This window comes from Natrix helvetica (assembly GCF_964273705.1).
Source record: "Natrix helvetica genome assembly, chromosome: 4".
Lineage (NCBI taxonomy): Eukaryota > Metazoa > Chordata > Lepidosauria > Squamata > Natricidae > Natrix > Natrix helvetica.
In genome coordinates, this window is record NC_138550.1 from 164,842,159 (window position 1) to 164,869,045 (window position 26,887).

Consider the following 26,887-nt stretch of genomic DNA (forward strand, 5'->3'; position numbering starts at 1 on the left):
AACTGTTATTAGTTTACTCCAATCCACCATCTTTGCTTAACTGCACCCAAATTTAAATTGAACTCTGTGCTTTTAATCAGGGGTTCCAAAAGTCTCTTCCAAGACCATGTGCTTCCCAGAACAATTTCAGATTATTGCTTCCAAGGTTTTAGGTATTATACAGTATAATGCTGTGTATATGCAATGTACAGAAAAGTAAAGTTTTAGACTTAGTCAAGAAAAACCAAAAGTACACATGTAGCCTGGGTAAAACCAGGCTTAATAACAGTAACTGAGAGAAGGATCTTTGAGTCTTAGTGGACAACCATCAAAATATGAGCCAACAGTGTGCAGTGGCAGCCAAAAAAGCCAATGCAATCCTAAACCGCATTAACAGAAGGATACAATCAAGAACAACTGATGTACTAATACCACTCTATAAAGCACTCTATAAATGTACCACTCTATAAATGTAAGACCACATTTAGAATGCTGCATCCAGTTTTGGTCACCACACTATAAAAAAGAGGTTGAGACACTAGAAAAAGTGCAGAGAAGAGCAACCGGGATGATTAGGGGACTGGAGGATAAAACATAGGAAGTACGGTTGCAGCTAGTGGGCATGGTTAGTCTAGTGAAGAGAAGGACCAGGGGGGACATGATAGCAGTCTTCCAATATTTGAGTGGCTGCCACAGGGAGGAGGGGATCAAGCTGTTTTTCAAAGCCCCCAAAGGCCAAAGGAGGAATAATGGATGAAAAAAAAAACTGAATAAGGAGAAATTCAACCTAGAAATAAGGAAAAATTTTCTGACAGTGAGAACAATCAACCAAGGGAACAGCTTGCCTTCGGAAGTTGTGGGAGCTTCATCACGGGAGGCTTTCAAAAAGAGATTGGACTGCCGTTTGTCAGAAATGGTGCAGGGTCTTCTACTTCATCAGGGGGTTGGACTAGATGACCTACAAGCTCCCTTACAACTCTGTTAATCTGTAATCCTCTGTATCTGCAATATGCAGCTCACCCCACACATGAGGGAAATAGGGATCCTCTTTAACCTCATATGTTTGGATCACCCTTTCACTATTATTATTTTGCTGTTGATATTGTTTGTTCTTACTAATATTCTAACCAGCATTGAAAGTGTTTGGCATTCTAGTGAAAAGAAACATATTTCTGGACTTTGTAAACAACTTTTCCTGTATTAGCACATTCATCCTCATAATTATGCTTTCAGAGTTCTCTAGAAAGAAAAAAGTTCCTCATTTTCTAGGAAATGTGATTTCAGAGTAAAAGACACACTTATTCCCTAGTAGTTATGCTCCTATCCCTACCTGTATGTGCCCAAACAATTATAAAATTGTTTAATTTTATATATAAAACAATTATGTAATATATTCTGCTGAGGGATGAGTGAGTGGTCACAGCTCTTCGGAAGTCAGAACTGAGGTTAGGAAGAAAAACCTTGACATCTGGAAGAAGACCTAGCAGAGATCTAGAAGGAGACCTTCTTTTAGTGGTCTTCTTCAAAAAAAAATAGGTAAGACATTCATCGATACCTTTTTTTTGGGTTACTAATGTCTCCTCTTCTGTCTATCATCCTTCATCATATACAGTCTTGTCTCCAAAGAATTTGATGGATAAAGTTGCTTCCTTGCTTCCTAATATGCAGATGTTTTTTATTGTTATTGTTATTATTTGTGTGTGTGTGTGTGTGTGTGTGTGTGTGTGTGTGTTGTAGCCAAACCTGGGCTCTTGCTTGGTGTCAAAGCCAATAAGTCACCGGACACAAGGTGTGGTACAGAATTATACTTTTATTTTGGTACCAAGATATAAGGACCCCGGTTTGAAAAGCTAACCAAGGGCCAAGATTAGGATCTTATGGCAGTTTTTTTTATAGTTAAGGGGTGGTTGCATTCAACCCTTTGCCCCTCCCCTAATAATGCATGCATACCAGATAATATTGATTGGCTATTTGGATTTCAGCCCCCCTAAACCTTTACACTTATTATGTTAAATAGCTAAATGTCTAAGGTGACCAACTTTTTTACAATGAAAAGGAGGACAAATAAATTGAAAAAAATATATCGTAAATAAAAGAAATATTTTATTCATTGCAACAATAATACACTAAAATATGATATATGCATAATAAAAACATTTGCAACATTTTATATTGCAATAATGCTTACATGCCTGTTAATTATTATTTAAATGAGTACTTTTCCATTGAATTAATATTTTTTGTCAATGTATCATCTTCTAACAATATATTGGAAATATCTGAACAAGAAATATCCTTCATATTGAATTTTACGGCAAGTGCTGCAGCTAGAGTATCAACATTCAATCTCGATTTCTCACTTGTCGAAAAATCATTGGCAATTGAAAAAAAACTCTTTCAACTGCTGCATTAGTTCCAGGGCAGCACAACATAAATTGAACAAGTATAAATAAATGTTCACATGGAATATGTTCATTTTTGAAATGGCTGAAAATATCCACCCATCTTTTATCAATTTCAACATGTTGATTTTCCCATTGTATTAATTTTTCAGAATTTAAATATACATTCAGTCTTCCAATTTCTTCAAAGAGACAATTGTTGTCTATTTTAATGTCTAGCATTTCTTTAGATAAAAATTCAACACAAGATTCAATATCTGTTCAATATACTTGCGATGAAGTAAAAAAAAACACCATTAAAAACTGTTTAATAAAATACGTCACATAACGCGCAACAGATTAGACTTCCAATATCAAAAAGGAGGACATGTAGGAGGACACTTTTCAAGGGAGGACAGAACTTACAAAAGAAGGACTGTCCTCTCTAAAGGAGGACAGTTGGTCACCTTATAAATGTCATATCACTTGTTTTTCATCCCAGGTCATGGGTATCTCGCAAACATGTCAGCTATGTGGGTTTGGGGGTTTTTCTTATGTGAGCTATTCTTGTTCCTAATATCCTGGCTAGTGGTTTTAAGGTGCTAACTTTTGTCTTGATGTTAATGTGCAGTCCCCCACTTCCTATTGCAGACAGAATAAAAGAACAGTTTTATCTGAGGCAGCTCCTCTGCGACCCCCCCCCCCACTCCTTCTGCATAGAAAAGTAAAAGCAGTTTAAAACTTTTGTCTGAGGCAGCAACACCCCCCACCCCAGCCCCCTGCCTCCGTCTTCAGTGAGAGACAGGAAAGGAGCAAAAGTCTTAATTGTCAAGGCAAAGAAATGGAGACAAGAGAAAATGTCTCATCAGAGTTCATATTCCTCACTCTCATGCACGTTCCATCCTCTCCTGGATCCTATCTCTACATATGACCCTTCCTCTAATCCACAAGGCCTCATTTGTACATACATTCCATCATCTGATTGTATGTTTGTATATATGTAGATGATGTAGATGTAGCTATATATTCATACATGTAGGACAGAATAGAATAGAATAGAATAGAATAGAATAGAATAGAATAGAATAGAATAGAATAGAATAGAATAGAATAGAATTCTTTATTGGTCAAGTGTGATTGAACACACAAGGAACTTGTCTTTGGTACATATGCTCTCAGTGTACATAATGTAATGTATATGTCACTGCCTAAACCCCCTCTCTGAGACAGATGGTCAGTTTAAAAAAATGATGTATAAATATATAAGTATGCAAAAAATTATCTATGTAGAGGAAGGTCAAGTGCTCCAGAATGGTAGTAAAACATTTCTGCAGTGAGAAAAATGGAAATAATTTGTCCGACTATTATCTTTTTAAAAATATTTTCCTGCTGTGCAATTAATAACACTGTAAAGTATTGAAACCAAGTCATTTCTCAGTATGAAACTCATATCTATATAAAAACTCCAAAGAAGTGTTGGGATTCATTTAATGGGTTCACCAAATCAGGAAACATCATGGTGACATTGTCATTTTTTTCCCTACTAGACAGTATTAGGAAAAATCCAAGAAATATCAAGCTGTGTCTGACAGCTTGGGTATAAAAATATGTAACTTTTTTTTCTTCTAGCTTTGTTATTGTTATCTGCAGTAGTGGCAGTGATAGTGTATTCTGTTGTAAAATAAGAGTAAAAGATACTCGGCATATAGGGACGCGGTGGCTCAGTGGCTAAGACCCTGAGCTTGTCGATCAGAAAGGTCAGCAGTTCGGCAGTTCGAATCCCTAGTGCCACATAACGGAGTGAGCTCCCGTTACTTGTCACAGCTTCTGCCAACCTAGCAGTTCGAAAGCATGTAAAAATGCAAGTAGAAAAATAGGAACCACCTCTGGTGGGAAGGTAACAACGTTCCGTGCTCCTTCAGTGTTGAGTCATGCCGGCCACGTGACCACAGAGACGTCTTCGGACAGCGCTGGCTCTTTGGCTTTGAAACGAAGATGAGTGCCACCCCCTAGAGTTGGGAATGACTAGCACATATGTGCTAACTTTGTTATTGTTATCTGCAGTATTGGCAGTGATGGTGTATTCTGTTGTAAAATAAGAGTAAAAGATACTCGGCGTTATTATGTTCCTTCACTGATTAATTTCTGCATGAATCAAGAATGTATGCAGATAATTATCTTTGTGAACTATCGAAACATTTGTCAAGTTGGACTAACCTATTTTATCAAGCTTCTCCTACCCGAAGATCAATTATCTTATTTTAATTCAGCCTTCCTCAACTTCAGTTGCCTCAGAGTTTAGACGGGAAGGTTATTGAGAATTTTCAGAGACATTCACACTACTGGAAAGGGTCCATAATTGGAAGGCCAAGCCAAAATGTCCTAAATTTTATCAACTACATGGCCAATGAAGAATAATGGAATTCCAGCAAAACACTATCTAGATTACTATATGTCTCCTATCTCCACTAGCCATGATGCACCATAACAGCTGAATCAAAATGTGGACAATTATTAAAACAAGACCTTATAAAATCTTGTTTAAATGTCAATATTTTTCAATGGTTCCAGAATAAGTGACTGCTCTTTAGAAGGCCAGATCCTTAAGATGAAACTGAAATATTTTGGCTACCTAATGAGAAGGAAGAAGGACTCCCTGGAGAAGAGCTTAAAGCTGGGAATGATTGAGGGCAAAAGAAGAAGTGGGCGACAGAGAATGAGGTGGCTGGATGGAGTCACCAAAGCAGTCGGCATGAGTTTAAATGGACTCCAGAAGATGGTAGAGGACAGGAAGTCCTGGAGAAACGTTGTCCATGGGGTTGCACGGGGTCAGATACAGTTTTGCAACTAACAATAATAATAGAATGGTTGAGAATCTGCATATTGTAGACATTCCAAATCAGAGAAAGACTGAAAAGATTTCAAATGGTAATATCTATAAACTGATCTCTCTTCCTACCTGTGTAAATATGTAAATACTTGGAGCAATTACATTCCAGCAATTTGTTATAACTTCATTGACTGTACATATGCAGATGAGATTTTAAGGGTTTCCCAGGACAGATACAAAAGCAACTGAAACTAAAACCATGCTGTTTAAAAAAAAAATAGCATTATTTATTCAATGTACTCCCCTTAAATATCTAATGACAAAGCCTGGAGGAGCTATTTAACAGGCAAACACATTGGAGAGGAGATCCCACTGAAATCAAAGCTGATGTGATGAAATATAGTCAAGTCACAGGAAGGATTGGTCATTTCCTAGAGGTATAACTAATAGTTACGCAGAGTATTACCTTACTCTTGGATGATTTCTGTCTATAGGTGAGCAATAATAAATGAATTATTCTGAAGTAACTCCTCATACCATCCTTGGGCCTCACAACCATGAAAGGTTTATGCAGGATTACCAGCACCTTGAATTGTCCCCAGAAGCTAACTGGCAACTAGCACAAGTCCCAAAACAAAGGAATTGCATGGGTGAATCATATAACCATAACTCTCTATGCTTCTGCATTCCGGATCAGCTGAAATTCTGAATTGTCTTCAAGGATAGTGTCAAGGTTTAGAGGCCATCAAGATTGCCACATTTTCTACTGTGGGAAACTGGGAGAGGGGATTGTATGGAGCATAGGAGATAACATTCCTTCTCAAAAAGTCAAGGTCAGTTTGCCCCTGCACCTGGATGGATGTTGATGGGAGGAATCTTCCTTGGTGGCAATTACCGATTGGACCATGAGATGGACTTGGGTGCTAGGACAGGGTCTTGAATTTTCAACTGGGTGGGGAAAACCTGGAAATTTTCAGATTCAGGTTTTCCCAGATGTGCCGACGTGGCTCTTCTAATAAATTGGAACTTTGAGGAATTTCTAGCCTCGGGTTATTATTTATTTGAGGATGCTAATGCTCTGTCTCATATAAGACAGTACATTACAGTATGGTAATCCAATTCCAGATGATTAAGGCACAAGGGCCCATTAGAAAGACTTTCCAATGAGGAAAAGAGTAATGATGTTTATATTTTGTGGTCCCCCTAGACTCTTGACTCTTGATGAAAGAACAAATCTGATTTGAGACTGTTACCATTCTGATCTTCGTTTATAATGACGATTCCAAAATTGATCAAGTTTCTCAACGTTTATAAAATTTAGGATTTGGGCTGTTAAGTGATGCTTAGTAGTTCACTTGCAATTCCTTTTTTCTTTATACCTTCTACTGATGATTCACTGTAGCTTCACCTGCAATCCATGCCAAGATGTCAATCCATTCCAAGAAGAGGTCATCTATCTGTTCCTGTTGAGGGTTCCTGGTGTCTGATAAGGACAGGTAATTCTTTTTAGCAGTGTAAATCCATGCATGTACTCAATAAACCATGACCTGATTCAAGCTGATAAAAAAGTAGAAGGCAGTGATTGCAATTTATTAAGGATCTGGGATACTCATGTTGATCACATTCTATTCAACCAGGTTTGATTCAATCAGCATGTTAGCATTACATTGGAAAACATTAGCCTGTATGGTTTGCCAATTGCACAGTGGCAGATAGGACAGCACTCCAGAGGGCTAACATCATTGCCCAGAGGATCATGGGTTGCCCTCACCTCTTTCTGGAAGAGCTTTATAGCTCCCGCTGCCTTAAGAAAGTTCAAATTATTCTTAAAGATCCATCTCATCCTGGGCACCCTTTTTTTTAACTACCACCATCTGGCAGCCGGTACAGGATAATAAAAACAAGGACAAACAGGCTGAAAAACAGCTTCTATCCCAGGGCAATAACCATATTGAATTCTATGGTATAGGGCAAGATCGAGTTTTCAACTTCAATTATATAGAATGTAAAGGATGTGTATGTTTGTGTTTTTATTTTTATAATTGTAATGTACACTGAAGACAGCATTTAATTTCATTGTACCATGTGCAACCACAATAAAGTAAAGTAAACTTCTGGGGAATAACACAGCTGAAGCGTGGCAATCCACTCTGCTGCATGAATCAGCTGAGAGGATATAGGTAAGTAAAGTGGAAGGGCCATCTGGTTGTCGGAACTACTGGTTCAGAGCTAGCATTCAGCCAGTTCTGACAGGTTCTGGAGAATCAGTAACAGAAAGTTTGAGTAGTTCGGAGAACTGGCAAATGCCCCGCTGCCTCCCAGCTGATCTTTTGTTGTGCTGAACAGGAGAATGGAGCTGGAAAGCAGGTTAGTGAGGTGGGGAGGAAATTGGGATTTTGCAGCAACCTTCCCCCAGGAATGGGGAGGGAATGGAAATTTTGCAGTATCCTTTCCCTGACATGCCCACAAAGCCATACCATGCCCACAAAGCCACGGGCACAGAACCGATAGTAAAAAAATATTAAATCCCACCACTGTACTGATTCGCTCGAACTGGTCCGAACCAGCTGAATCCCACCCCTGCATGATTTGCATTGCTTTGATCTTTGTAGGTAGAGACACATCACAGCATTTGAGTATCTTTTTCAAAAGTTTCATGGACCCTTGAAAAGTGATAGGCTGTGAAAGATCATGTGACTGCTAATTCCTTTCATTCTTAAAGGCAGAAGCTATTCATCGATTCAGTATCTTCATTGTCAGTTCTAAGAATGGTTGTCCTGTCATTAGTCTGGTATAGCTAATCTTAGTTCCATTTTTTCCCTACAGTGCTCTGTCACTTTTAATACTAGGATTTGCAGATCCTTTTCAGTAACCATCATAATATCCGCAAATGCAGCTTAGGTTATTGATGTTTCTTTCTTCAGTTTAAACCCATTTTCATCTTTTCCTAATCCTCTTAAAATCTTTCTAAAAGATGTTGAGACTCTAGCAGGAGTTTAGAGAAGAGGAACAATGATGATTAGGGGACTGGAGGCTAAAACCTAGATAGAAAGAACAGTTGCAGGAACTGGTTATGTCTAAGTTTAATGAAAAAAAAGGACTAGGGGAGATGTGATAACAGTGCTATAAGGAACTGCCACAAAGAAGAGGAAGTCAACCGATTATCCATTGCACCAGGAGGCAGGTCAAAAAGCAATGGATGGAAACTAATCAAGGAGAGAATCAACCTTTAATTGAGAGATTTCATGACAGTTAGGAAGAAAAGAAAGGAAGGAAGGAAGGAAGGAAGGAAGGAAGAAAGAAAGAAAGAAAGAAAGAAAGAAAGAAAGAAAGAAAGAAAGGAAAGAAAGAAAGAAGCTCTCTTTAGTTGTGGATAGGCTGAAAGAAGGGTTGGGATGAGTGTGTAAGATACCATGATTTCATCCAATAGGCTGATTTTAAGAAACCAGTAAGAAATCAATAGTTCAGACCTGACTGACAAAGTGGTTTTGATTCTGTGAACCTCCCAAATAGTTCCCTGGTTTTCGGAAGGTATGGCTACCTTTTCTAGTGCTCGTCATTGCCACTTGAAAGCAAAGCTGCATTCAAACCCACAGAGAGATGCTACATTTGTTGCTGTGTGTGTTGAATTGCGGCAACTTTTGGTGGAAAGCTGGGGCACCAAAGGGGTGGGTTGCTCCTGGCATTATTGCCAGTTCAATGCACTCAAAAATTTTGCACGTGTGCAATTTGCACAAAAATAGGTCTGCACATATGCAACACATTAAAAAAAGAAAAAATACATTTGCGCAATTACAATTGTTCTGCGCATGCGCAGAACTGAAAATCAAGATGGCGACCCCGTAGGAGAACCAGTTCGGGGGGGGGGGGGTCAGGCCTGGGTCACTGATGGTTCCAGAGACACAGGCCGCCAAACCACTACCAGTTCGGCCAAACCGGTCTGAACTGGTAAGAACCCACCTCTGGACCTGATGTTGTCCAAACTTGGGAATTCCAAAATTTGGCATCAGCCAGAATGGGAAATAATCAGAACTGTTGGGAATTATAATGAAAAACATCTAGAGGATTTACAGATAAAAAACCTTGGTTTTATGATCACTACAGCAATTCTCCAGCTACACAAGCAGAGAGAAATTGGATTGCTGAAATTACCTTTTAATTGTCAAACAAATTGTCAAAAAAAGTACAATACAATACAATACAATACAATACAATACAAGCCATACAATACAATACAATACAATACAATACAATACAATACAATACAATACAATACAATACAATACAATACAATACAATACAATACAATAGCAGATCTGTTTTTGACAAACCCATGTTGGCTTTACTTTGTTTGCTTCTAGGTGTTCACTAATTCGTTGCTTGATTATCTTTTCCAAAATCTTTCCTGGTATTGAGGTCAGGCTGATAGGTCTGTAGTTTCCTGGATCTGTTTTTTTCCCTTTTTTGAAGATGGGAACCACATCACCTCTTTTCCAGTCCTCTGGTAGTTCCCTGGTGTTCCAGGATCTCTGAAAGATATAGTTCAGTGGTTCTGAGATCTCATCTGCCAATTCCTTCAGAACCCTGGGGTGTAATCCATCCGGTCCTGGTGATTTGAACTCGTGTAGGGTAGACAGGTGCTCACTTACCATTTTCTTCCCTATTTCAACTTGTGTTCCTAATCTGATTTCTGTAGTGCTGTTTTTGATAGGTTGGACTGTTTTATCCCTTTATGTAAAGACAGATGCAAGATATGCAAAAAGAGAAGTTCCACAGAAATATCTTGGTTGCTGTAATAAGAACCGGCTTCTTCTCATTTTGTGAGCAGGTACTTTCCATGGTCCCTTCCAATTCTGTTATTCTGCTACGATTGCATAGAGCTCGTAGTGAGCTACACTCAGTCTGGGTTGCCTTCATGCAGATATGACTCTGGGGAATTTATGCTCTTGAGGATGGTTAGAAATTTTGAAAGTAGCCCGAGGCCCACAAGTTCCACATTTGACCTCCAAATGAATCAAAGATCCCTTTTATTTCAACATTTTTAAAAAAATTAAAGAGATGCATCTAAGAGAGTGAGGGCTAACCTTTTTGTCATTGTGTGCCGAAAGCATGCGTGCACACAACAGCACACAATGCACTTGCACATATAATGCAATGCGCGCATGACCCCCTCCTCTGCTCCCACATGCATGCATGCATGACCCCCCTGATCTCCCCCATCCCCCTACACTTGTGTGTGCGACCCCCTGTGCCCCATAGGCCTCCCTGCAGCTTTCTGTGAGCAAAAACAGGCTGCAAGGGGAGGAGGCATGCCATGCAACCAGAAAATCAGCGGGTCAGCAGGAGGGACATGCACATGCACGGTGGAGATGAGCTGGGGCAATGAGATGCCCGCAGAGAAGGCTCTGTGTGCCACCAGTGGCATGCCTACCATGGCAGAAGCCTCTTTCCTTATTTCTGAGTGAAGGGATGTTTGAAATGCTCACAAAACACAGGTAGCACTGATTCTTTGTCAGTCATTGCCTTTGGCTGCCCTGGCCTTTATACCCTACATTTGAAATTATCCATTATGTTAATGGCAATCAGGATGCTTTAAAATTATGGTAACCAATTTTTAAATATTAAAGTTATGCACTGTGTGAGTAGTTCTCTTTTGACTGTCTTACACCCAGTCAGCTTCCTTGGATGATTTCTGATGTTCATGTGAGAAAGAAGAACTCCTTTCTGGTGATTTTATATACCCACTAGTTGATAACCTGGTGTTGCCCAGGTATTTATTTATTTATTTATAGGGGGACAATGTCGAAGCAAATTCAATTTCTAATGTTGGATTTTCACCTTTACCAGAGGGAGTCCCCTTGTGGGGTACTGTGAAGCTGTTACCATGGCAACTCCACTGTACTTTACAGTAGAAATCATTTTACAGCAGTACAATAGAAGCCATGTTAAGGCACAACAGGCTGTATCTTAACAGAACACACACCCCAAAGGGTGTTAGGGGTATCTTATGCCCATAGTATTTGTTTCCAGAGAGTAAGTCATCTATTTACCAAGTTTGGTTGAAATTGTTCAAGGCATTCCAGAGTAATGCTGGAACATACATACATACACATGCATCCATTTTTATATTTATAGAGTTAAAGTGTTGGCCCTCAACTGCAGAGAGTCATCCTTAGAACCTTGAAATGATATGCAGACATGCAACGGTATGTGGGAATGACCTTGGCAAAGAGGAGGAAGAGCTACAGCCTTCATAAACATTGTGCAAAATAGCAACAACAATAGCACTCAAACTTACATACCGCTTCACAATGCTTTACAGCCTTCTCTAAGTGGTTTACAGAGTCAACATATTGCCCCTGACAATCTGGGTCCTCATTTTACCCACCTTGGAAGGATGGAAGGCTGAGTCAACCTTGATCAGGCCAGGATCGAACTCCAGGCAGTTGGCAGAATTAGCCTGTAATACTGTATTCTAACCACTGCACCACTATGGCTCCAGAAGGTTTCTTAGCCCACAGAGAGGGTAAAAAAAAAGTCTTTAAATTTCCATACCAAAATTTCAAAAGTTACTAATGTTGACAAGCAAAGAAAGAAATTGACTTTGGATTCAATGTGTTTTCTCAGACTTACAGATATTATAAACAGGGATGAAATTAGACTGAATTTCAGTCTGATGTTTGTTTCTCATAGGGACGTGGCAGCTCAGTGGCTAAGATGTTGAGCTTGTCGATCAGAAAGGTCAGCAGTTCAGTGGTTCAAATCCCTAGTGCCACGTAACTGAATGAGCTCCCATTACTTGTCCCAGCTTCTGCCAACCTAGCAGTTCGAAAGCATGTAAAAATGCAAGTAGAAAAATAGGAACCACCTTTGGTGGGAAGGTAACAACGTTCCATGCGCCTTCAGCATTTAATCATGCCAGCCTCAGGAGACCTCTTTGGACAGTGCTGGCTCCTTGGCTTTGAACTGGAGGTGAGCACTGCCCCCTAGAGTTGGGAACAACTAGCACACATGTGCGAGGGGAACCTTTACCTTTTCCTTATTTGTTTCTACTTCAAAGCTACTATGAAATCCCTAAAAATCAGACACACACCCTCGCAAATTTGTAGAAACATCTTCTCTTTCGCTTTTCAGTTTTACAGCAAAGTGTAAAGGAAGTTCCTCTTTAGCATAGATATCTGTTCCTGTTGCTGAATACACTCTTCTTTCTCACAGCAGCCACATCGACTGCAGACAAAACTGGGTTCATCAATGAAATCTATCTTTCTGGATTTCCTTGGATTCTCAAAGAGATCTGTTGGTCCTCACCAGGGATTACTGAATATCATCACCAGGTAAAATAGAGCTTTCCTCATGGGGACTGTTATATGGAAAGACTCATAGTTCAGAGTCTTGGAAACTGCTAGAATGTGATTATTTGATAGCTCATCTCTTTCAGAAAAAATATCCATCACAGATGATTAGTTACTTCAAAAAATCAGTTAAACAGTTAAGTGGAGGAGATATATCATGTGGTCCCACAACCCATTTGTAGTGACCCACTATTCTGCTCTAGCTGTTTGGGGAAAATGTGGTTTATTGCATTGCATTGCAACTTATTTATTTATTTTGTCAAACATATATGGGGTAACAGGTATAATATAAACTTGGACATGAACACAGGAAATGGGTACGAATAAATGGGGACAGTAGGACAGGGATGGTGGACACGCTGGTGCGCTTATGCACACACCCTTTACCAACCTCTTAGGAAAGGGGTGAGGTCCACACTAGACAGTTTAAGGTTAAAGTTATGGGGGTTTGAAGAGGTAACAACAGTTGGGTAGTGCATTCCAGACATTGACCACTGTGTTGCCAAAGTCCTATTTACTGCAATCGAGCTTGGAGCGATTTACCTTGAGTTTGTACCTATTGTTTGCCTGCGTTGCAGTTGAAGCTGAAGTAGTCATTGACAGGTAGGATGTTGTGTACTACAATTTTGTGTACTTATGTCAGAACTTAGCCAGCGTAGGTCTAGGTTGTCCAAGCCCAAAATTTCAAGCCTGCTGGCATAAGGGATTCTATTGTGAGCAGAGGAGTGGAGGACTCTTCTCGTGAAATTCTCGTTGTTACTCATCAAGAATATCCTTTCCTTTCAAATGTTTGTCAGAAAGATTACTGCTTTTACTGCAAGTAGGTTGGTGTGAAGTTATGCATGGTTATGTTGGCTAGGAACTCTTAGTTCAGGGTGAGTCTCAGAAACTGCTAGAATATGATTATTTGATATCACATCTCTTTCAGAAAGATATTCGTCACAGATTATTAGTTAGTGTACTAAAAAGATCAGTTAAACAGTTGAATGGAGGAGATATATCATATCTACATGTACTTCCTCAGCACTGGAACTTGCCAAATTTGCAGATGATACTAAGGTGGCAATATAGCCAACACCTTAGAACATAGGCTCAAGATCCAGATGGATCTTGACAGACTTGAACACTATCTAACAAAATGAAATTCAATGTAGAGAAAAGTAAAATCTTACACTAAGGCAAGAAAAACCAAAAGTACAAATATAGATTGAATGAAACCAGGCTTAATAGCAGTAACCATGAGAGAGATATTGGAATCTTGGTGGACAACCAGCTAAATATGAACCAGCAGTGTGCAGAGACAGCCCCAAAAGCCAATGGGATACAATGAAGATCAAGTGAGGTACTAATATCACTCTATAAAGTCCTAGTAAGACCATACCTAGAATACTGCATCCAGTTTTGGTCACCATGCTATAAAAATATGTTAAGGCTCTAGAAAAGTGCAGAGAAGAGCAACCAGGTTGATTAGGGGACTGGAGACTAAAACATATGAAGAACAGTTACAAAAACTGGGCATGGCTGGTCTAGTGAAGAGAAGGATCAGAGGAGACATGATAGCAGTGTTCCAATATTTGTGGGGCTGCCACAGAGAGGAAGGGGTCAAGTTATTTTCAAAAGCACCTGAAGGCCAGACCAGGAATAATGGGTAGAAACTGACCAAGGAGAGATTCAACCTAGAAATAAGGAGGAACTTTTTGACAATGTGAGCAATCAACCAATGGAACAGAAGTTGCCTTTGGAAGTTGTGGGGGCTTCATGGCTTGAGACTTTCAAGAAGAGATTGGACTGCTATTTGTCAGAAAGGGTGTAGGGTCTCCTGCCTAAATGGAGGGGGGGTGTTGGACTTGATGACCTATAAGATCCCTTCCAACTCTGTTAATTTGTTATCTATTATCTCCATACCAACCTGCTTGCAGTAAAAGCAGTAACAGCCCTGAATTTTTACATCTGGTTGGAGATTCTGCGGACAATTCTGATGCATCCACTATAGCAGGGGCGTCAAACTTAATTTCATTGAGGGCTACATCAGGGTTGTGTTTGACCTCCGGGGGCCGGGGTGGCCAGGGTAGCCGGGACCAGCTTGATATCAGGGGTACCTATGGTGGCCTGAGTGCTTTGCCAGAGAAAACAGGCTCTCACACTCTGTTTTCAGCTGTGACGACCTCCTCCAACCCTCTGCCAGTGAAAACGGAGTTCGGGAGGGCCGCAGGTGATCCTCCCAAGCTCCATTTTCATTGGCAGAAGCACCTTGGGCTGATCCTTCTATGTTTTCAGGGCAGCCCCACGGGCCAGATCTAAACACCGTGTGGGCCAGATCTGGCCCCTGGGCCTCAATACAATACAATACAATACAATACAATACAATACAATACAATACAATACAATGCAATACCATGCAATGCAATGCAATGCAATGCAATGCAATGCAATGCAATGCAATGCAATGCAATGCAATGCAATGCAATGCAATGCAATGCAATGCAATGCAATGCAATACAATACAATACAATAGCAGAGTTGGAAGGGACCTTGGAGGTCTTCTAGTCCAACCCCCTGCCTAGGCAGGAAGCCCTATACCGTTTCAGAAAATGGCTATCCAACATCTTCTTAAAGACTTCCAGTGTTGGGGCATTCACAACTTCTGGAGGCAACTTCTGTTCCACTGATTCATTGTTCTCACTGTCAGGAAGTTTCTCCTCAGTTCTAAGTTGCTTCTCTCCTTGATTAGTTTCCACCCATTGCTTCTTGTTCTACCCTCAGGTGCCTTGGAGAATAGTTTGACACCTGTGTCAAAGGTTAAATTTGACACCTGTGCACTGTAGGGTGATTTAGAGCGTTTCCATTTTTACTACTGTGAATTATGAGCACAGGGCCCTTTTTTAAAAGGGAAGTCGCAGTGTTGACCATGTAATCCCACAACCCATCTGCAGTGACCCACTATTCTGCTCTTGCTGTTTGGGACAAATGTGGCTACTCATCAAGAACATCCTTTCCTTTCAAATGTTTGTTTGAAAGTTTGTGAAGATGTGCTTTTCAGGTCCTCTTCTGTTATTGAATGTTTTCCCCTACCCATGACCCAACTCTAAGATTCTTACTTTCATTCTGAAGAACTTTCTCGAAACACCTTCAAAGAAAAAAACAAGGAAGTCCAGTTGCTTCCTTAAAAACCCTTTTGGGGCATATTACTGGAAATATTAAGTAGGTCACGAGATAATCAGTTAGTGATTCCAAAGGATTACATTTTCTTCTCTTATGGTATTCTGTTGGTAATCAGTGAACTGCTTAGAAAGTTAACAACCAGTTCTCCCAAATAGGTGCCAATTGGCTGAATACCATCACTGGTTGTATACCATTAAAAGAATCTTATCATCATTGTTTTCTTTTCATTTTAGATATTGTACATTTCTTGTGTAGAACCGGAGGAAACAAGCTCACCACAGAACTGGAAAAAAAATATTCTTCTATATGGCAAAGTGATCAAATAAACTCCTCCATGAGATGTTTCTCCTTTGCTTGTATGGAGAGGCATTGAGGTGAAATGAGTCCTTTATTTTGAGAGATTTAAGTTCTTCGTGAGTTCTGAAGAATGATATATGTCAGACGCTGAATTAACCCCTATGGCTGGAAGGAGAAATTGAAAGGAGAAAATAATCTATAGACATTGATGTTGCCACGTTGACATCCTTGAGCAAGAAGCAATGCAAAAGTCCACAAAAGCATAACCCAAGTGACCTATTCTGAAGCTCTTCTGTGAAATTGTCCACATCCTCTGCCATTCTTCTTAGAAAAAATCAGAACAGGCGCAAATGTCATTTGGTGTCTGTTGACTAAACTAAGGGTAAATGGTTCATCCTTCAGCTGTCTGGATCCCTCGTTAATCCTCAACAAGAAACAGAAATTAAATTTAAAAAAAGATTCAACTCCACAGAACATGACAACCAACGTTTCTGGCATGATGGATTCGAAGATGGGAAACCTGACCTTCAATTATACTGAATGCAATGACACTGATGCCATACATTTGGAGAGCAAAGTTTATCAGCCTGGATTTCTTGGGACCGTAATCTACGTTTTAATCATTTTAATCTGTATTCCGGGGATTATTGGAAATGGAGCTGTCCTCCACGTTTTGCGTTGCCAGATGAAGAGGACTTCTTTCACTGTGTACATCCTTAATTTGGCCGTGGCGGACAGCGGGACACTCCTATTTCTATTTATCACCACAATTCTGCACATGACAATCAAGGATTCTCTGATAGAAATCACAGAAGGTTTAGTATTCACTTATTGCACTGGTCAACTTCTACTGACTATCATCAGCATTGACCGATGTTTGGCTCTCTTCTTCCCAATTTGGCATCGATGTCATCAGCCCCCATACCTGTCCACCGTCGTCTGCGTCATTACCTGGATAGTCTCCCTCCTCTTCTGTGGAATTCATTACACTCTGATTTTGGTGAAATACCGCCGAAAGTTCAGCCAATTTTATCACGTGTTCATCTATATCGCAGTTTGCATCCCACTCATGATGGTCTCCACACTGGCCCTCCTCATCAAAGGCTATATGAAATCCCAGATGCAGAAACGAAGGAAGCTCCTCGTTGCCATCTTGTTGTCCATGTTTTTCTTCTTCATCTTTTCTTCCCCACCAATTGCCATTTATGTTGTCAATGTTATTTCCAGTAACCAATATTTCAATTTAATTACACTGGACTACTTATGCGCCTGTCTAAACAGCAGTGTTAATCCATTGATCTATTTTCTACTGGGGAGACGGAAGGAAAATCATTCTATGTACAACCTAAAAGTAAATCTCCAAACACTTTTCAAGGAGGAAGAAGAGAGCGAAGAGCAATCAGAGGTCCCTTAGCACCCCAAATCCTAAATTTTATATAGATTATTAAACTTGATCAATTTTTGAATCATTATTATAAATGTAGATTATCATGATAATAATCTCCAGTAGTATTACAAGGAGTTATTTTGTCACAAATGAGATGTAAAAATAGCACATCTTGATTGGTCCAAGTATCTTTGCAAAAGCCATCATGGTCAAAATTTGTCAGTTACAAATCCATCTAGTGGTCATGCTGTTTATCCCACTTTTTTTCTAGTAGGTCGCAGTGTACTTTATCAAATGCTTTACTCAAGTCTAAGTATACTATGTCCACAACATTTCACTTCTGCACTAATTTAGTCACTTTGTCAAAGAATGAAATAAGATTTGTTTGACATGATTTGTTTTTGATGGATCCATGTTGGCTTTTAGTTATAACTTTGTTTGCTTGTACGTGTTCACAGATTTGTTGCTTATCTCTTTCAGGAACTTCCCAAGTATTGATGTCAGGCTGATTGGTCTGTAATTTCATATACTCATATAGAAGCAAAGAGAAATTATTTGTAGTTAGCTATTCTCAAAGCAGAAGCAACACCCCAGGTTTTAAATGACTTTAAAATATGAAACCACAAAGCTCAGAGCATTTCCTTTATTTCCCAAGGTTGGCAACATGTCCTCTTTTGTTTTTTATGTGAGAGAAGAGGCTTTCCTTAGGTACTCTAATTCAGAGACATTTAGGAATTTAACATCTACAAGTAGCCTCTCAAACTGAATAGGAAGCATGCAAAGTGGTGGTTACTAACCTTCTTGGTACCAGTTGAAAATTTCAAACTATGAGCAACCCTGCATAATTATGGCTCAGTTTCAGAAGAAAGATACACTTTCTCTGGTTTGAGCAACAACAAGTGAACCCCATGGCAGAATGGGACAACTCACCACAGCCAACTCACCATGGTCAACCAACTCTCTATAGCCAACTCACCACTGCCAACATATCATGGGACAACTTGCCATGGCCAACTCGCCACAGGACAATTCACTGTGGGACTATTCAACAATTCAATTTAATTATTTAAAATAATAAAAAAAATATTTCTCCCATGGCAAGTTAGCCTTGGTTAGTTGGCCATGGTGAGTTGGCCACAGCATGTTGGCTATGGATAGTTGGCTGTGGTGAGTTGGCCACAGCATGTTGGCTATGGATAGTTGGCTGTGGTGGGTTGGCCACAGCAAGTTGGCTATGGAGAGTTGGCCATGGAGAATTGCCCACAGCAAGTTGGCTATGGAGAGTTGGCCATGGTGAGTTGGCCACAGCAAGTTGGCTATGGATAGTTGACCATGGAGAATTGCCCACAGCAAGTTGGCTATGGATAGTTGACCATGGTGAGTTGGCCACAGCAAGTTGGCTATGGAGAGTTGGCCATGGAGAATTGCCCACAGCAAGTTGGCTATGGAGAGTTGGCCATGGTGAGTTGGCCACAGTAAGTTGGCATGGTGAGTTGGCCATGGAGAATTGCCCACAGCAAGTTGTCCATGGTGAGTTGTCCATGATGTGTTGGCTGTGCGAGTTGTCATAGACCCACCACATGTCAAACATGGAAACCCAGAAACATTGCAGCGAGACCAGCTGGTAAAAAAGCAGGCTCTGCTGAGCCTCGCAGAAATCCAGCCGGACAAACTGCTGTCAGGAGGTCTTCAGACTGAAAACCTGTCCTGGAGGGACAGGGGAGAAGAAGGGACAGCTCTGATGACTTAGAGGAACCAGCAATTCCTTGGGAAGTTGGAGAAAAACCCTTCAAACTGGCAACAGGGGCGGCGGCCATAACTGAATGATCGCTATAAAGCTGGGGCACCTGGGCTAAGTTATTGGGCAGGAGCAGTGTCTGTAGCAGAGTGTTGGAACTGGATTGACCAACTCACAGGAAAAAAAAGAAAAAGCTGATCTTAATCCTAAAAAGGATCCTGAAGCGAAATCAGCTGCTAACTAAATGGCTTTTGGGGAATGTTACTGAAAAAAGGTGGCAGGATTGTGTCTTCCACAATGCGGAAGTGAAGGAAAAATTAACAATTAAAAGAAAGAGCCCCGGGGGAAGTCTCTTTTCTCCTTATCTGATTGTAGTCTCTGTGGGATTAAAATCATTTTTGAAGGCTATTGACAGCTAGCTGTGGGATTGTATTGCAGTTTGGAGAAAGCATTTATTTGTGAGCAGAAAAGACTACACAGGCTAGTGAATAATAATAACAACAACAACAACAACCACAACAACAACAACGACAGATAGCACAGTTGTAGAAGGCCAAAGTGTAAAGTTTATTGATATTTCCGTTCCTGGAGATGCCAGAGTCGAAGAAAAAGAACAAGAAAAAATCATGAAATATCGCGACCTGGCCATCGAAACTACACGGCTATGGATGAAGCATGTAACAGTGATACCCATTGTCATCGGGGCACTTGGCACCATGTCCAAGAATTTTACAAGATGCACCCACAAATTGCAGCTTCCTGCAATAACACCAGCGGAACTGCAAAAACCTGTGCTACTCAGAACATCTTATATTTTTAAAAAGTACCTGGTTGATACCTAGGATGCTGGCAGAAAACCATATCAACCATTAGCACCAGTCACTGGTATTTGTAATGCATTTTTAAATGTTCAGTTGGCTGAGTTTCATGTTTAATGAATAAAGTATATAACAACAACAACAACAACAACAACAACAACAACAACAACAACAGAGGGAAATCCTTCTTCTCATTTTAATTTTATTTTTTTCTGGATTTAGAGCACTTTGAAAGAAAAGTGGGGGGAGTGAGAGTTACAGTCACAGGGTGACCTTGGATTCAGGAAGATGCTTTGAGACCATGGGAGCTGCCTTTGCAACATTGTTTTGACTGCAACTATCTACAGCGGTGGAAGAGAAAACGTGGACTGGACTGGATTAATATTAAAATTGAGCAACAGAATTTGGAAGACCCTAAACTTGCAACTAAATGTGGTATAAGCCAAAATTTTAAAATCTGTTAAAATAGTTAAACTTGCAAAATGGAGATTTGGATGTATGATGAATTATTTGTGACGTTGAAAAGCGCACGTGAAATGTAAATTGGTAAAGGAAAGCTAAGGAAAGCAAAGGGAGCATACAGAACAAGAAATAGGAGAAGAGGGGGTAAAAGTGGACACAAAATTGATACAGGAAGATAAGGTGGAAAAAAAGAAGAATGAAAATAAAATGCAGATAGAAGATTTCACTGGGATCTACAGTCACAAAAGAAAAGTAGGTAAAGATCACCCTGAAAAGAAACCACAAAATAGTAAGGAAGGGAGAAGAACAGGGAAAACACTGGGGAATGTTACTAAAATAATAAAAAGTAAATATGCTGAAGAAAAGATACAATAATCACAAAAATAGGGGGAAAAAAAGAAGAAATTAGGGGGAAAGGGGAGAAGAAAGAAAAGAATTAAAACTGGGATTTTAGGGAGCCCAAGAGAAAATGGTTAAAAGAGGAAGAAAGGGAAAAAGAGTTACATTAGTAGACTAAAGAGAATAGTAGCAAGATTGTTATTGTGATGATGTAACTAATTAAGAAATAAAGAAATGATTGTGAAGGAGAGGAAGTTTCTCCCCCACCTTCAATTAACGAGGTGCAGATCGCAGCCCTTCCAAGAAGCATATCTCTGAATAAGCAGAAAATAAAACCCGAGAACATGTTCTAATGAAAACAAACTTTAATATGAAATAAAATAAAATCTTACTATCTAATTCTTACATTCTGGCAAGAGCAATTGTTGCCCACCTCCTCCGGCAGTCAAACGGAAGATCAGAAGGAAAGTACGAGAATGTGTGACGTATTAGGAGACATGCGCAGTAAATCATTGTCAGATAAGAAAAACATTTCTACAGTATAACTCAGAATAGAAGCTCAATTGACAAACAAATTAACATAGTGACAATGATAGTATATTGTTAATGGTAGAAAAAAATTGAAAGAAATGCTCTCTCTGCTTAAATTGAATTAGAGGATGTATGCTGTTCATAGCAATGGAATAAAGAAATGAAAATTTGGTGTAATTTTGAAGGGGCAATTGAAGCTATTGTTTATGTATTAAATAAAAATAACTATAAAGATGAAAAATAATGGAAAAGATTAATTTGGCTGAAAGTGGAAACAAAACTATGATGTAAAAAGGACTATATAATTGAGAGGATGTAAAAGAAAAGACCTGAACAACTCTTTGTTTCTATAATATGTATAATTTGTATTAAAAAAATAGAAAACCTTGTGAATCTGTCCAAAATAGTCACTTGCACTTTCATAAGGAAGCAAAATATTTTCGGAGTTCCCCCATGCTTTGTCACTAGATATTTAAGGGAAATGCCCTGCATTAAAAAAGGTTATTTTTTTTCCCTTCCATAAAAGTTACATGGCATTATTTTCATTTCAGTTGCTTCTGTATCTGTCCTCAATAATATGAAACCTTTCAATCTCATATGTGTATGCACAGACAATAAAACTACAACAAACAGTTGGCATGTAATTGCTACAAATACAATATATTTAAATGTATACAAAGAGAGATTAGTTTGTAGATATTATCACTTGAAATCTTTTCAGTCTAACTCTAATTCTTTTCTTCTGGCAGGCCTATGGAGATTGTCAATCATTCTGGAATCATTCAAAAATATTGTCAATTAAATGTGATTTCATAAAGTCTTTTCTTGTTGTAAGAGTTGTCCTCCTTTTGATTCCGTTGATTTGGTAAATACTGGACTAGTGGAGATAAGATAAAAGTAAAGGTTCTCATCACACATATGTGCTAGTCTTGATCAACTCTAGCGGGTGGTGCTCATCTCTGTTTCAAAGCCAAAGAACCAGCACTGTCCGAAGAGGTCTCCATGGTCATGTGGCCGCATGACTAAACACTAAAGGTGCACAAAGCGCTGTTACCTTCCCACCAAAGGTGGTTTCTATTTTTCTACTTGCATTTTTACATGCTTTTGAACTGCTAGGTTGGCAGAAGCTGGGACAAGGAACGGGAGCTCACTCTGTTATGTGGTGCTAGGGATTCGAACCATCAAACTGCCCACCTTTCTGATCGACAAACTCAGCAACTTAGTTACTGAGCCACTGTGTCTCTTTTAAGTGGAGATAGGACGCATACAATTCTCTAGATAGTGTTCAACTAGAATTCCATTGTCCTTCACCATTGCTCATGTATGGAACCTAAAACATTTTGAAGGTTACATCTGTCCAACTTGGCTGGGCCTTTATATGTTGGGAGCCTTCCAAAGTTGTGAATGCCAATTTTGAAAATTCTCAACAATAGTCCTATTGGAGGCCAATGAAGTTGGATAAAGCTGAACTGGAGTGAGCTAACTAATCTTCAGGTAGGAGATGCTAGAAAAATAAGTTAGTCCAACTTGACAAATGTTTTGATATTCCACAAAGATAATTGTCTCCACAAATTCTGGATTCTTACGCAAATCACACATTTGTTCTCATCGGTATAAGAATCATTTTCTTTTTTTTTTAAAAAAAAAGATGAATGTGCTTGAAAAGAAATGACAACGGTGAAATTAAATAGTTCAGATCTTGGAACCTTCTGAAGTTTCCATTTGATCAGTACAATTGTCTTCCTCCTTGAAAACTCTCTGAAGCAAATCTTTGATGCTTCTCTGAGTTTCCCCCTTCTGTCTCCCCACCAGATAATAGATCAGAGGGTTAATGCTGCTATTGATACAGGTACATAAGTTGCCATAAAGTACATGGTTGAAATGTTTAAAGTCTGAAAAATACAGGATAAAATAGAAGGCATTTAGTGGAAAAGCCAAGGCTAAAAAGAAAAAAAGGGTGAGCAAAATAGCTGTCAAAAGCTTCCTCCGCCTTTGGCTTTTGGATATGAAGCAGATTTTGATAAGCAAGATGACACTGGAGACGGTCATAAGTGGGAGACAAAGCACAGAATTAATCATGAATGGATATATCAGAGTATATGTCTTTCTATCTCCACCAACAGCCACAATTATGATGTGAATTGAAGAGAGGATGAAGGAAACAACCCAGTTGACAACACACACAACAGTGAACAGGTGCACCGGCCGGTGGCATCGATACCAAATTGGGAAAAGGATGGAAACACACCTGTCGATGCTGATGACCATCAGAAGAAATTGCCCCGTGCTGTACATTAACAGAACGACCGTTTGGAAGAGTTCATAGGGAAAGCCACAATATAAATGAGTAACAAGCCCATGGATTTCGATAATCAGCTCAAAGGTGAGAAAACCAAAGTCTGCAACAGAGAGGTTGAGGAAATAAAAGGCAAAAGTGTTCCTCTTAATGGAGGAGCCCAGCAACCAGATCACGAGGCCGTTGCCCAACATTCCCAACACACAAAAAAGCATAGTGAAGATTGCAAAAAGAATCTGTTCTGTGTTTGTCCTGGAATCGTAGCGTATGTTTGTGCAGCTGGATGTTGCATGCATTTCTGCTGAGTAATTGAGTGGAGGGATGGATGTCATATTCACTATGCTTCAGCCTTCTCTCTTCGTTGTATGACTGCAGATACTCCTGCTGGAACAAAAGAGAAACAGAGGGCGTTAGCCTTGGTCGCGGTTCCTAAAAATGCATATTGCAAGGTAATTCTCCAGATGAGCACTAGGAGCCCTGGTGGCATGGTGGTTAGAATGCAGTATTGCAGGCAAACTCTGCCCACAGCCAGGGGTTCAATCCTGACGAGTGGTTAGAATACATATTGCAGGCTACCTCACTGCTCACTCCAGGAATTCAGTTCTAAATGGCTCAAGGTTGATTCAGTCTTCCATCCTTCCGAGAGCAGTAAAATGAGGATCCAGATGGTTGGGGGCAATATGCAAATAATGCTCTACTTTGTAAACTGCCTCAAAAGTGCTGTAAAGCATTATGGGGTGGTATGCCCTGGTAGACTGGTCTCACTGGAAAAACACTTATGGGGTAGTATGGGGTAGGATATAAGCCCAAATGCTATTGCTATCAGCAATCCTATCCTCACAATTACCATGGAATGGTGCTCTTTGTAGCAGTGGTGGGATTCAAAAAATTTACTACCGGTTCGGTGGGCATGGCTTGGTGGGCATGGCAGGGGAAGGATACTGCAAAATCTCCATTACATCCTCACTCCAGGGGAAGGATACTGAAAAATCTCCATTCCCACCCCACTCCAGGGAATGGATACTGAAAAATCTCCATTCCCCCCTCACTCCAGGGTAAGGATACTGCAAAATATCCATTCCCACCCCACTCCAGGGTAAGGATACTGCAAAATATCCATTCCCACCCCACTCCAGAGAATGGATACTGTAAAATCTCCATTCCCCCCTCACTCCAGGGGAAGGATACTGCAAAATCTCCATTCCCCCCTCACTCCAGGGGAAGGATACTGCAAAATCTCCATTCCCACTCCACTCCAGGGAATGGAAACTGTAAAATGTGCATTCCCACCCCACTCCAGAGAATGGATACTGAAAAATCTCCATTCCCTCCTCACTCCAGGGGAAGGATACTGCAAAATTTCCATTCCCACCAAACTTCCAGGGAAAGAATACTGCAAAATCTCCATTCCCTCCCCACTCCAGGGAAAGAATACTGCAAAATCTCCATTCCCTCCCCACTCCAGGGGAAGGTTACCCCATTTCCTCCTGATCAGCTGGGAATCAGGAGGCAGAGAATAGATGGGCATGGGGCCAGTCAGAGGTGGTTCTCCATACTACTCAACATTTTCGCTAACGGTTCTCCAGAACTGGTCAGAACCTGCTGAATATCACCTCTGGTTTGTACGGTTTAGATAAGGGTGATAATCTGGCCTAGTTCATCTGGATAAAAAGTATTATGTGGAACCATGATTCAACAAACCATAAAGTTTCCAGAATCTCAGTTCTATTGGTCAATAAGCTTTGCTGGGCAACTGTGAGGGTAAAATAGCTAGGAATATCAAAGCAATTTAAAAGCTGTTTGGAGTACTTTGATTTGTGCCAGGGCAGAAATGTGAAGATAAGGAAAACCCGACTGTCCAGAGAAGGTTCTCCAGAATGGAAATGAGGACCTTAGATTGGGTCATGAGTGGACAACCTTGAGCCCACACTAAAGAAGAATTGGCCCTAATTAATTCACGGTGGTCCAAGATGGAAACATTCTAATGCAGGGATCCCCCAACCACCACTCTGTGGATCGGTACCAGTCCATGGCATACCAGAAAGCAGTCCGCGCAAACAAGTGAAGCCCTATTCACGGGGTGCAGGCAGCACGTGAAATGCTGCCCCCTCTGGTCAGTGGAAAAACCTCTCTCCATGGAACTGGTCCCTGGTGCCCGAAAGATTGGAGATTCCTGTTCTAAGCATCCTAGAGTAGATGCATCCAAAACTTCTACACAGCTTCCAAACAGCTTTGAGAACTCAGTTGGGGCCATTCATGATTTTATGGTAGGCAGATGGGCATAAAATACGATCCTGGCTAGATTTACAACATTTGGGGAAATGCATCTTCAAATGATATATCTCCTCCACCAAGCTGATTGTTTAAAATAACTCATGATCTATAATGCATGCCCTTTGATAAGAAATCATAGTATCAAATAATCTCTTCCTAGCAGTTCCTGAGATTCGTTCTGAAGTGAAAAAGGTCTCAGAACACTCTTTTGAAGACAGCGAAGTCCATGCTCTGAAGAGAGAGGGCTATTGTTTTTTTTTTTAAGTTTTATTTTTTCCCCTCATATACATTCACAAATATACATTCTCATAAGTACTATGGATATTTATCTGTTATCTTTTAACATTTATCACCATTGATTTAAAAATTTAAAAATATAATTGGGGTCGCTTTCCTGCCACCCATTACATCCATCTTATTTTGCAACAACCCCACTTCTTCAACTTCTTCCTCCTCTCCTTTCTCTTTTCTTCTTCCCCACCCTCTCCCCCACTCCTCCTCTCTTCTTCCCCTTCCTACCCTCTCTCCTACTCTTATTACCCTTCCCTTGTTTCCTCTCCTTTTCCCTTTCCCTCTCCTTTCTCCCTCCTTCCATTGTTGTATTGGTTTATCAGACTATTGGCTTTGAAGGTTCGTCAAAGAGGCCATCTATATTCAAATCCCTTCCGCCAAAACAGAGTGGGATGGATACCACATCAACTAACTCCTGTCTATAAAACGGCCCTTTCAGCAGTGCCACACCCATTTGCACTACTCAGATGACCCTGAGGACATAGACAAACCTCCAAGTGGCCTCAATGGCTCTCTAAAAGGATGCAAATGACCAGCTGTCTGCAAGGAGAATCAATCCTTCCATTCTCCACCATCCAGTCAGAGGCAAAGAAGATTCTTGGGTGAGAAGAGAAACATCTTCCAAGAAAAACAAGAAAGTCCAGCTGCCTCTAGAAAAAGCACCTCTGCAACTATCATGATGAATGTTGTAAATTTGATGGGGACAAACCTGGTGAGGATGTGCAAGAATCCCTTGGTGAAAACCAACAG

At 40.2% G+C, this 26,887-nt stretch overlaps 2 protein-coding genes across 2 annotated transcripts; one reads left to right on the top strand and one right to left on the bottom strand.

The window, feature by feature from the left end:
• Positions 1 to 12,394: 12,394 nt before the first annotated feature.
• LOC309392134 (proto-oncogene Mas-like) lies at positions 12,395 to 18,091 on the top strand. The gene is made up of 2 exons (XM_081953129.1): positions 12,395 to 12,524; positions 15,938 to 18,091. Exon 2 carries the CDS (start codon positions 16,477 to 16,479, stop codon positions 17,413 to 17,415), a length of 939 nt encoding a protein of 312 aa, XP_081809255.1. The 5' UTR covers positions 12,395 to 12,524; positions 15,938 to 16,476; the 3' UTR covers positions 17,416 to 18,091.
• A 4,772-nt stretch (positions 18,092 to 22,863) lies between these two features.
• LOC309391653 (mas-related G-protein coupled receptor member H-like) lies at positions 22,864 to 23,904 on the bottom strand (the record flags this gene model as incomplete). Its single annotated transcript, XM_081952319.1, has 1 exon — positions 22,864 to 23,904. One exon carries the CDS (start codon positions 23,902 to 23,904, stop codon positions 22,969 to 22,971), a length of 936 nt encoding a protein of 311 aa, XP_081808445.1. The 3' UTR covers positions 22,864 to 22,968.
• Between the last annotated feature and the right edge of the window lie 2,983 nt (positions 23,905 to 26,887).

Coding starts and splice junctions, on each gene's coding strand:
- LOC309392134 (XM_081953129.1), top strand. CDS start 16,477: ATGACAACCAACGTTTCTGGCATGATGGATTCGAAGATGGGAAACCTG.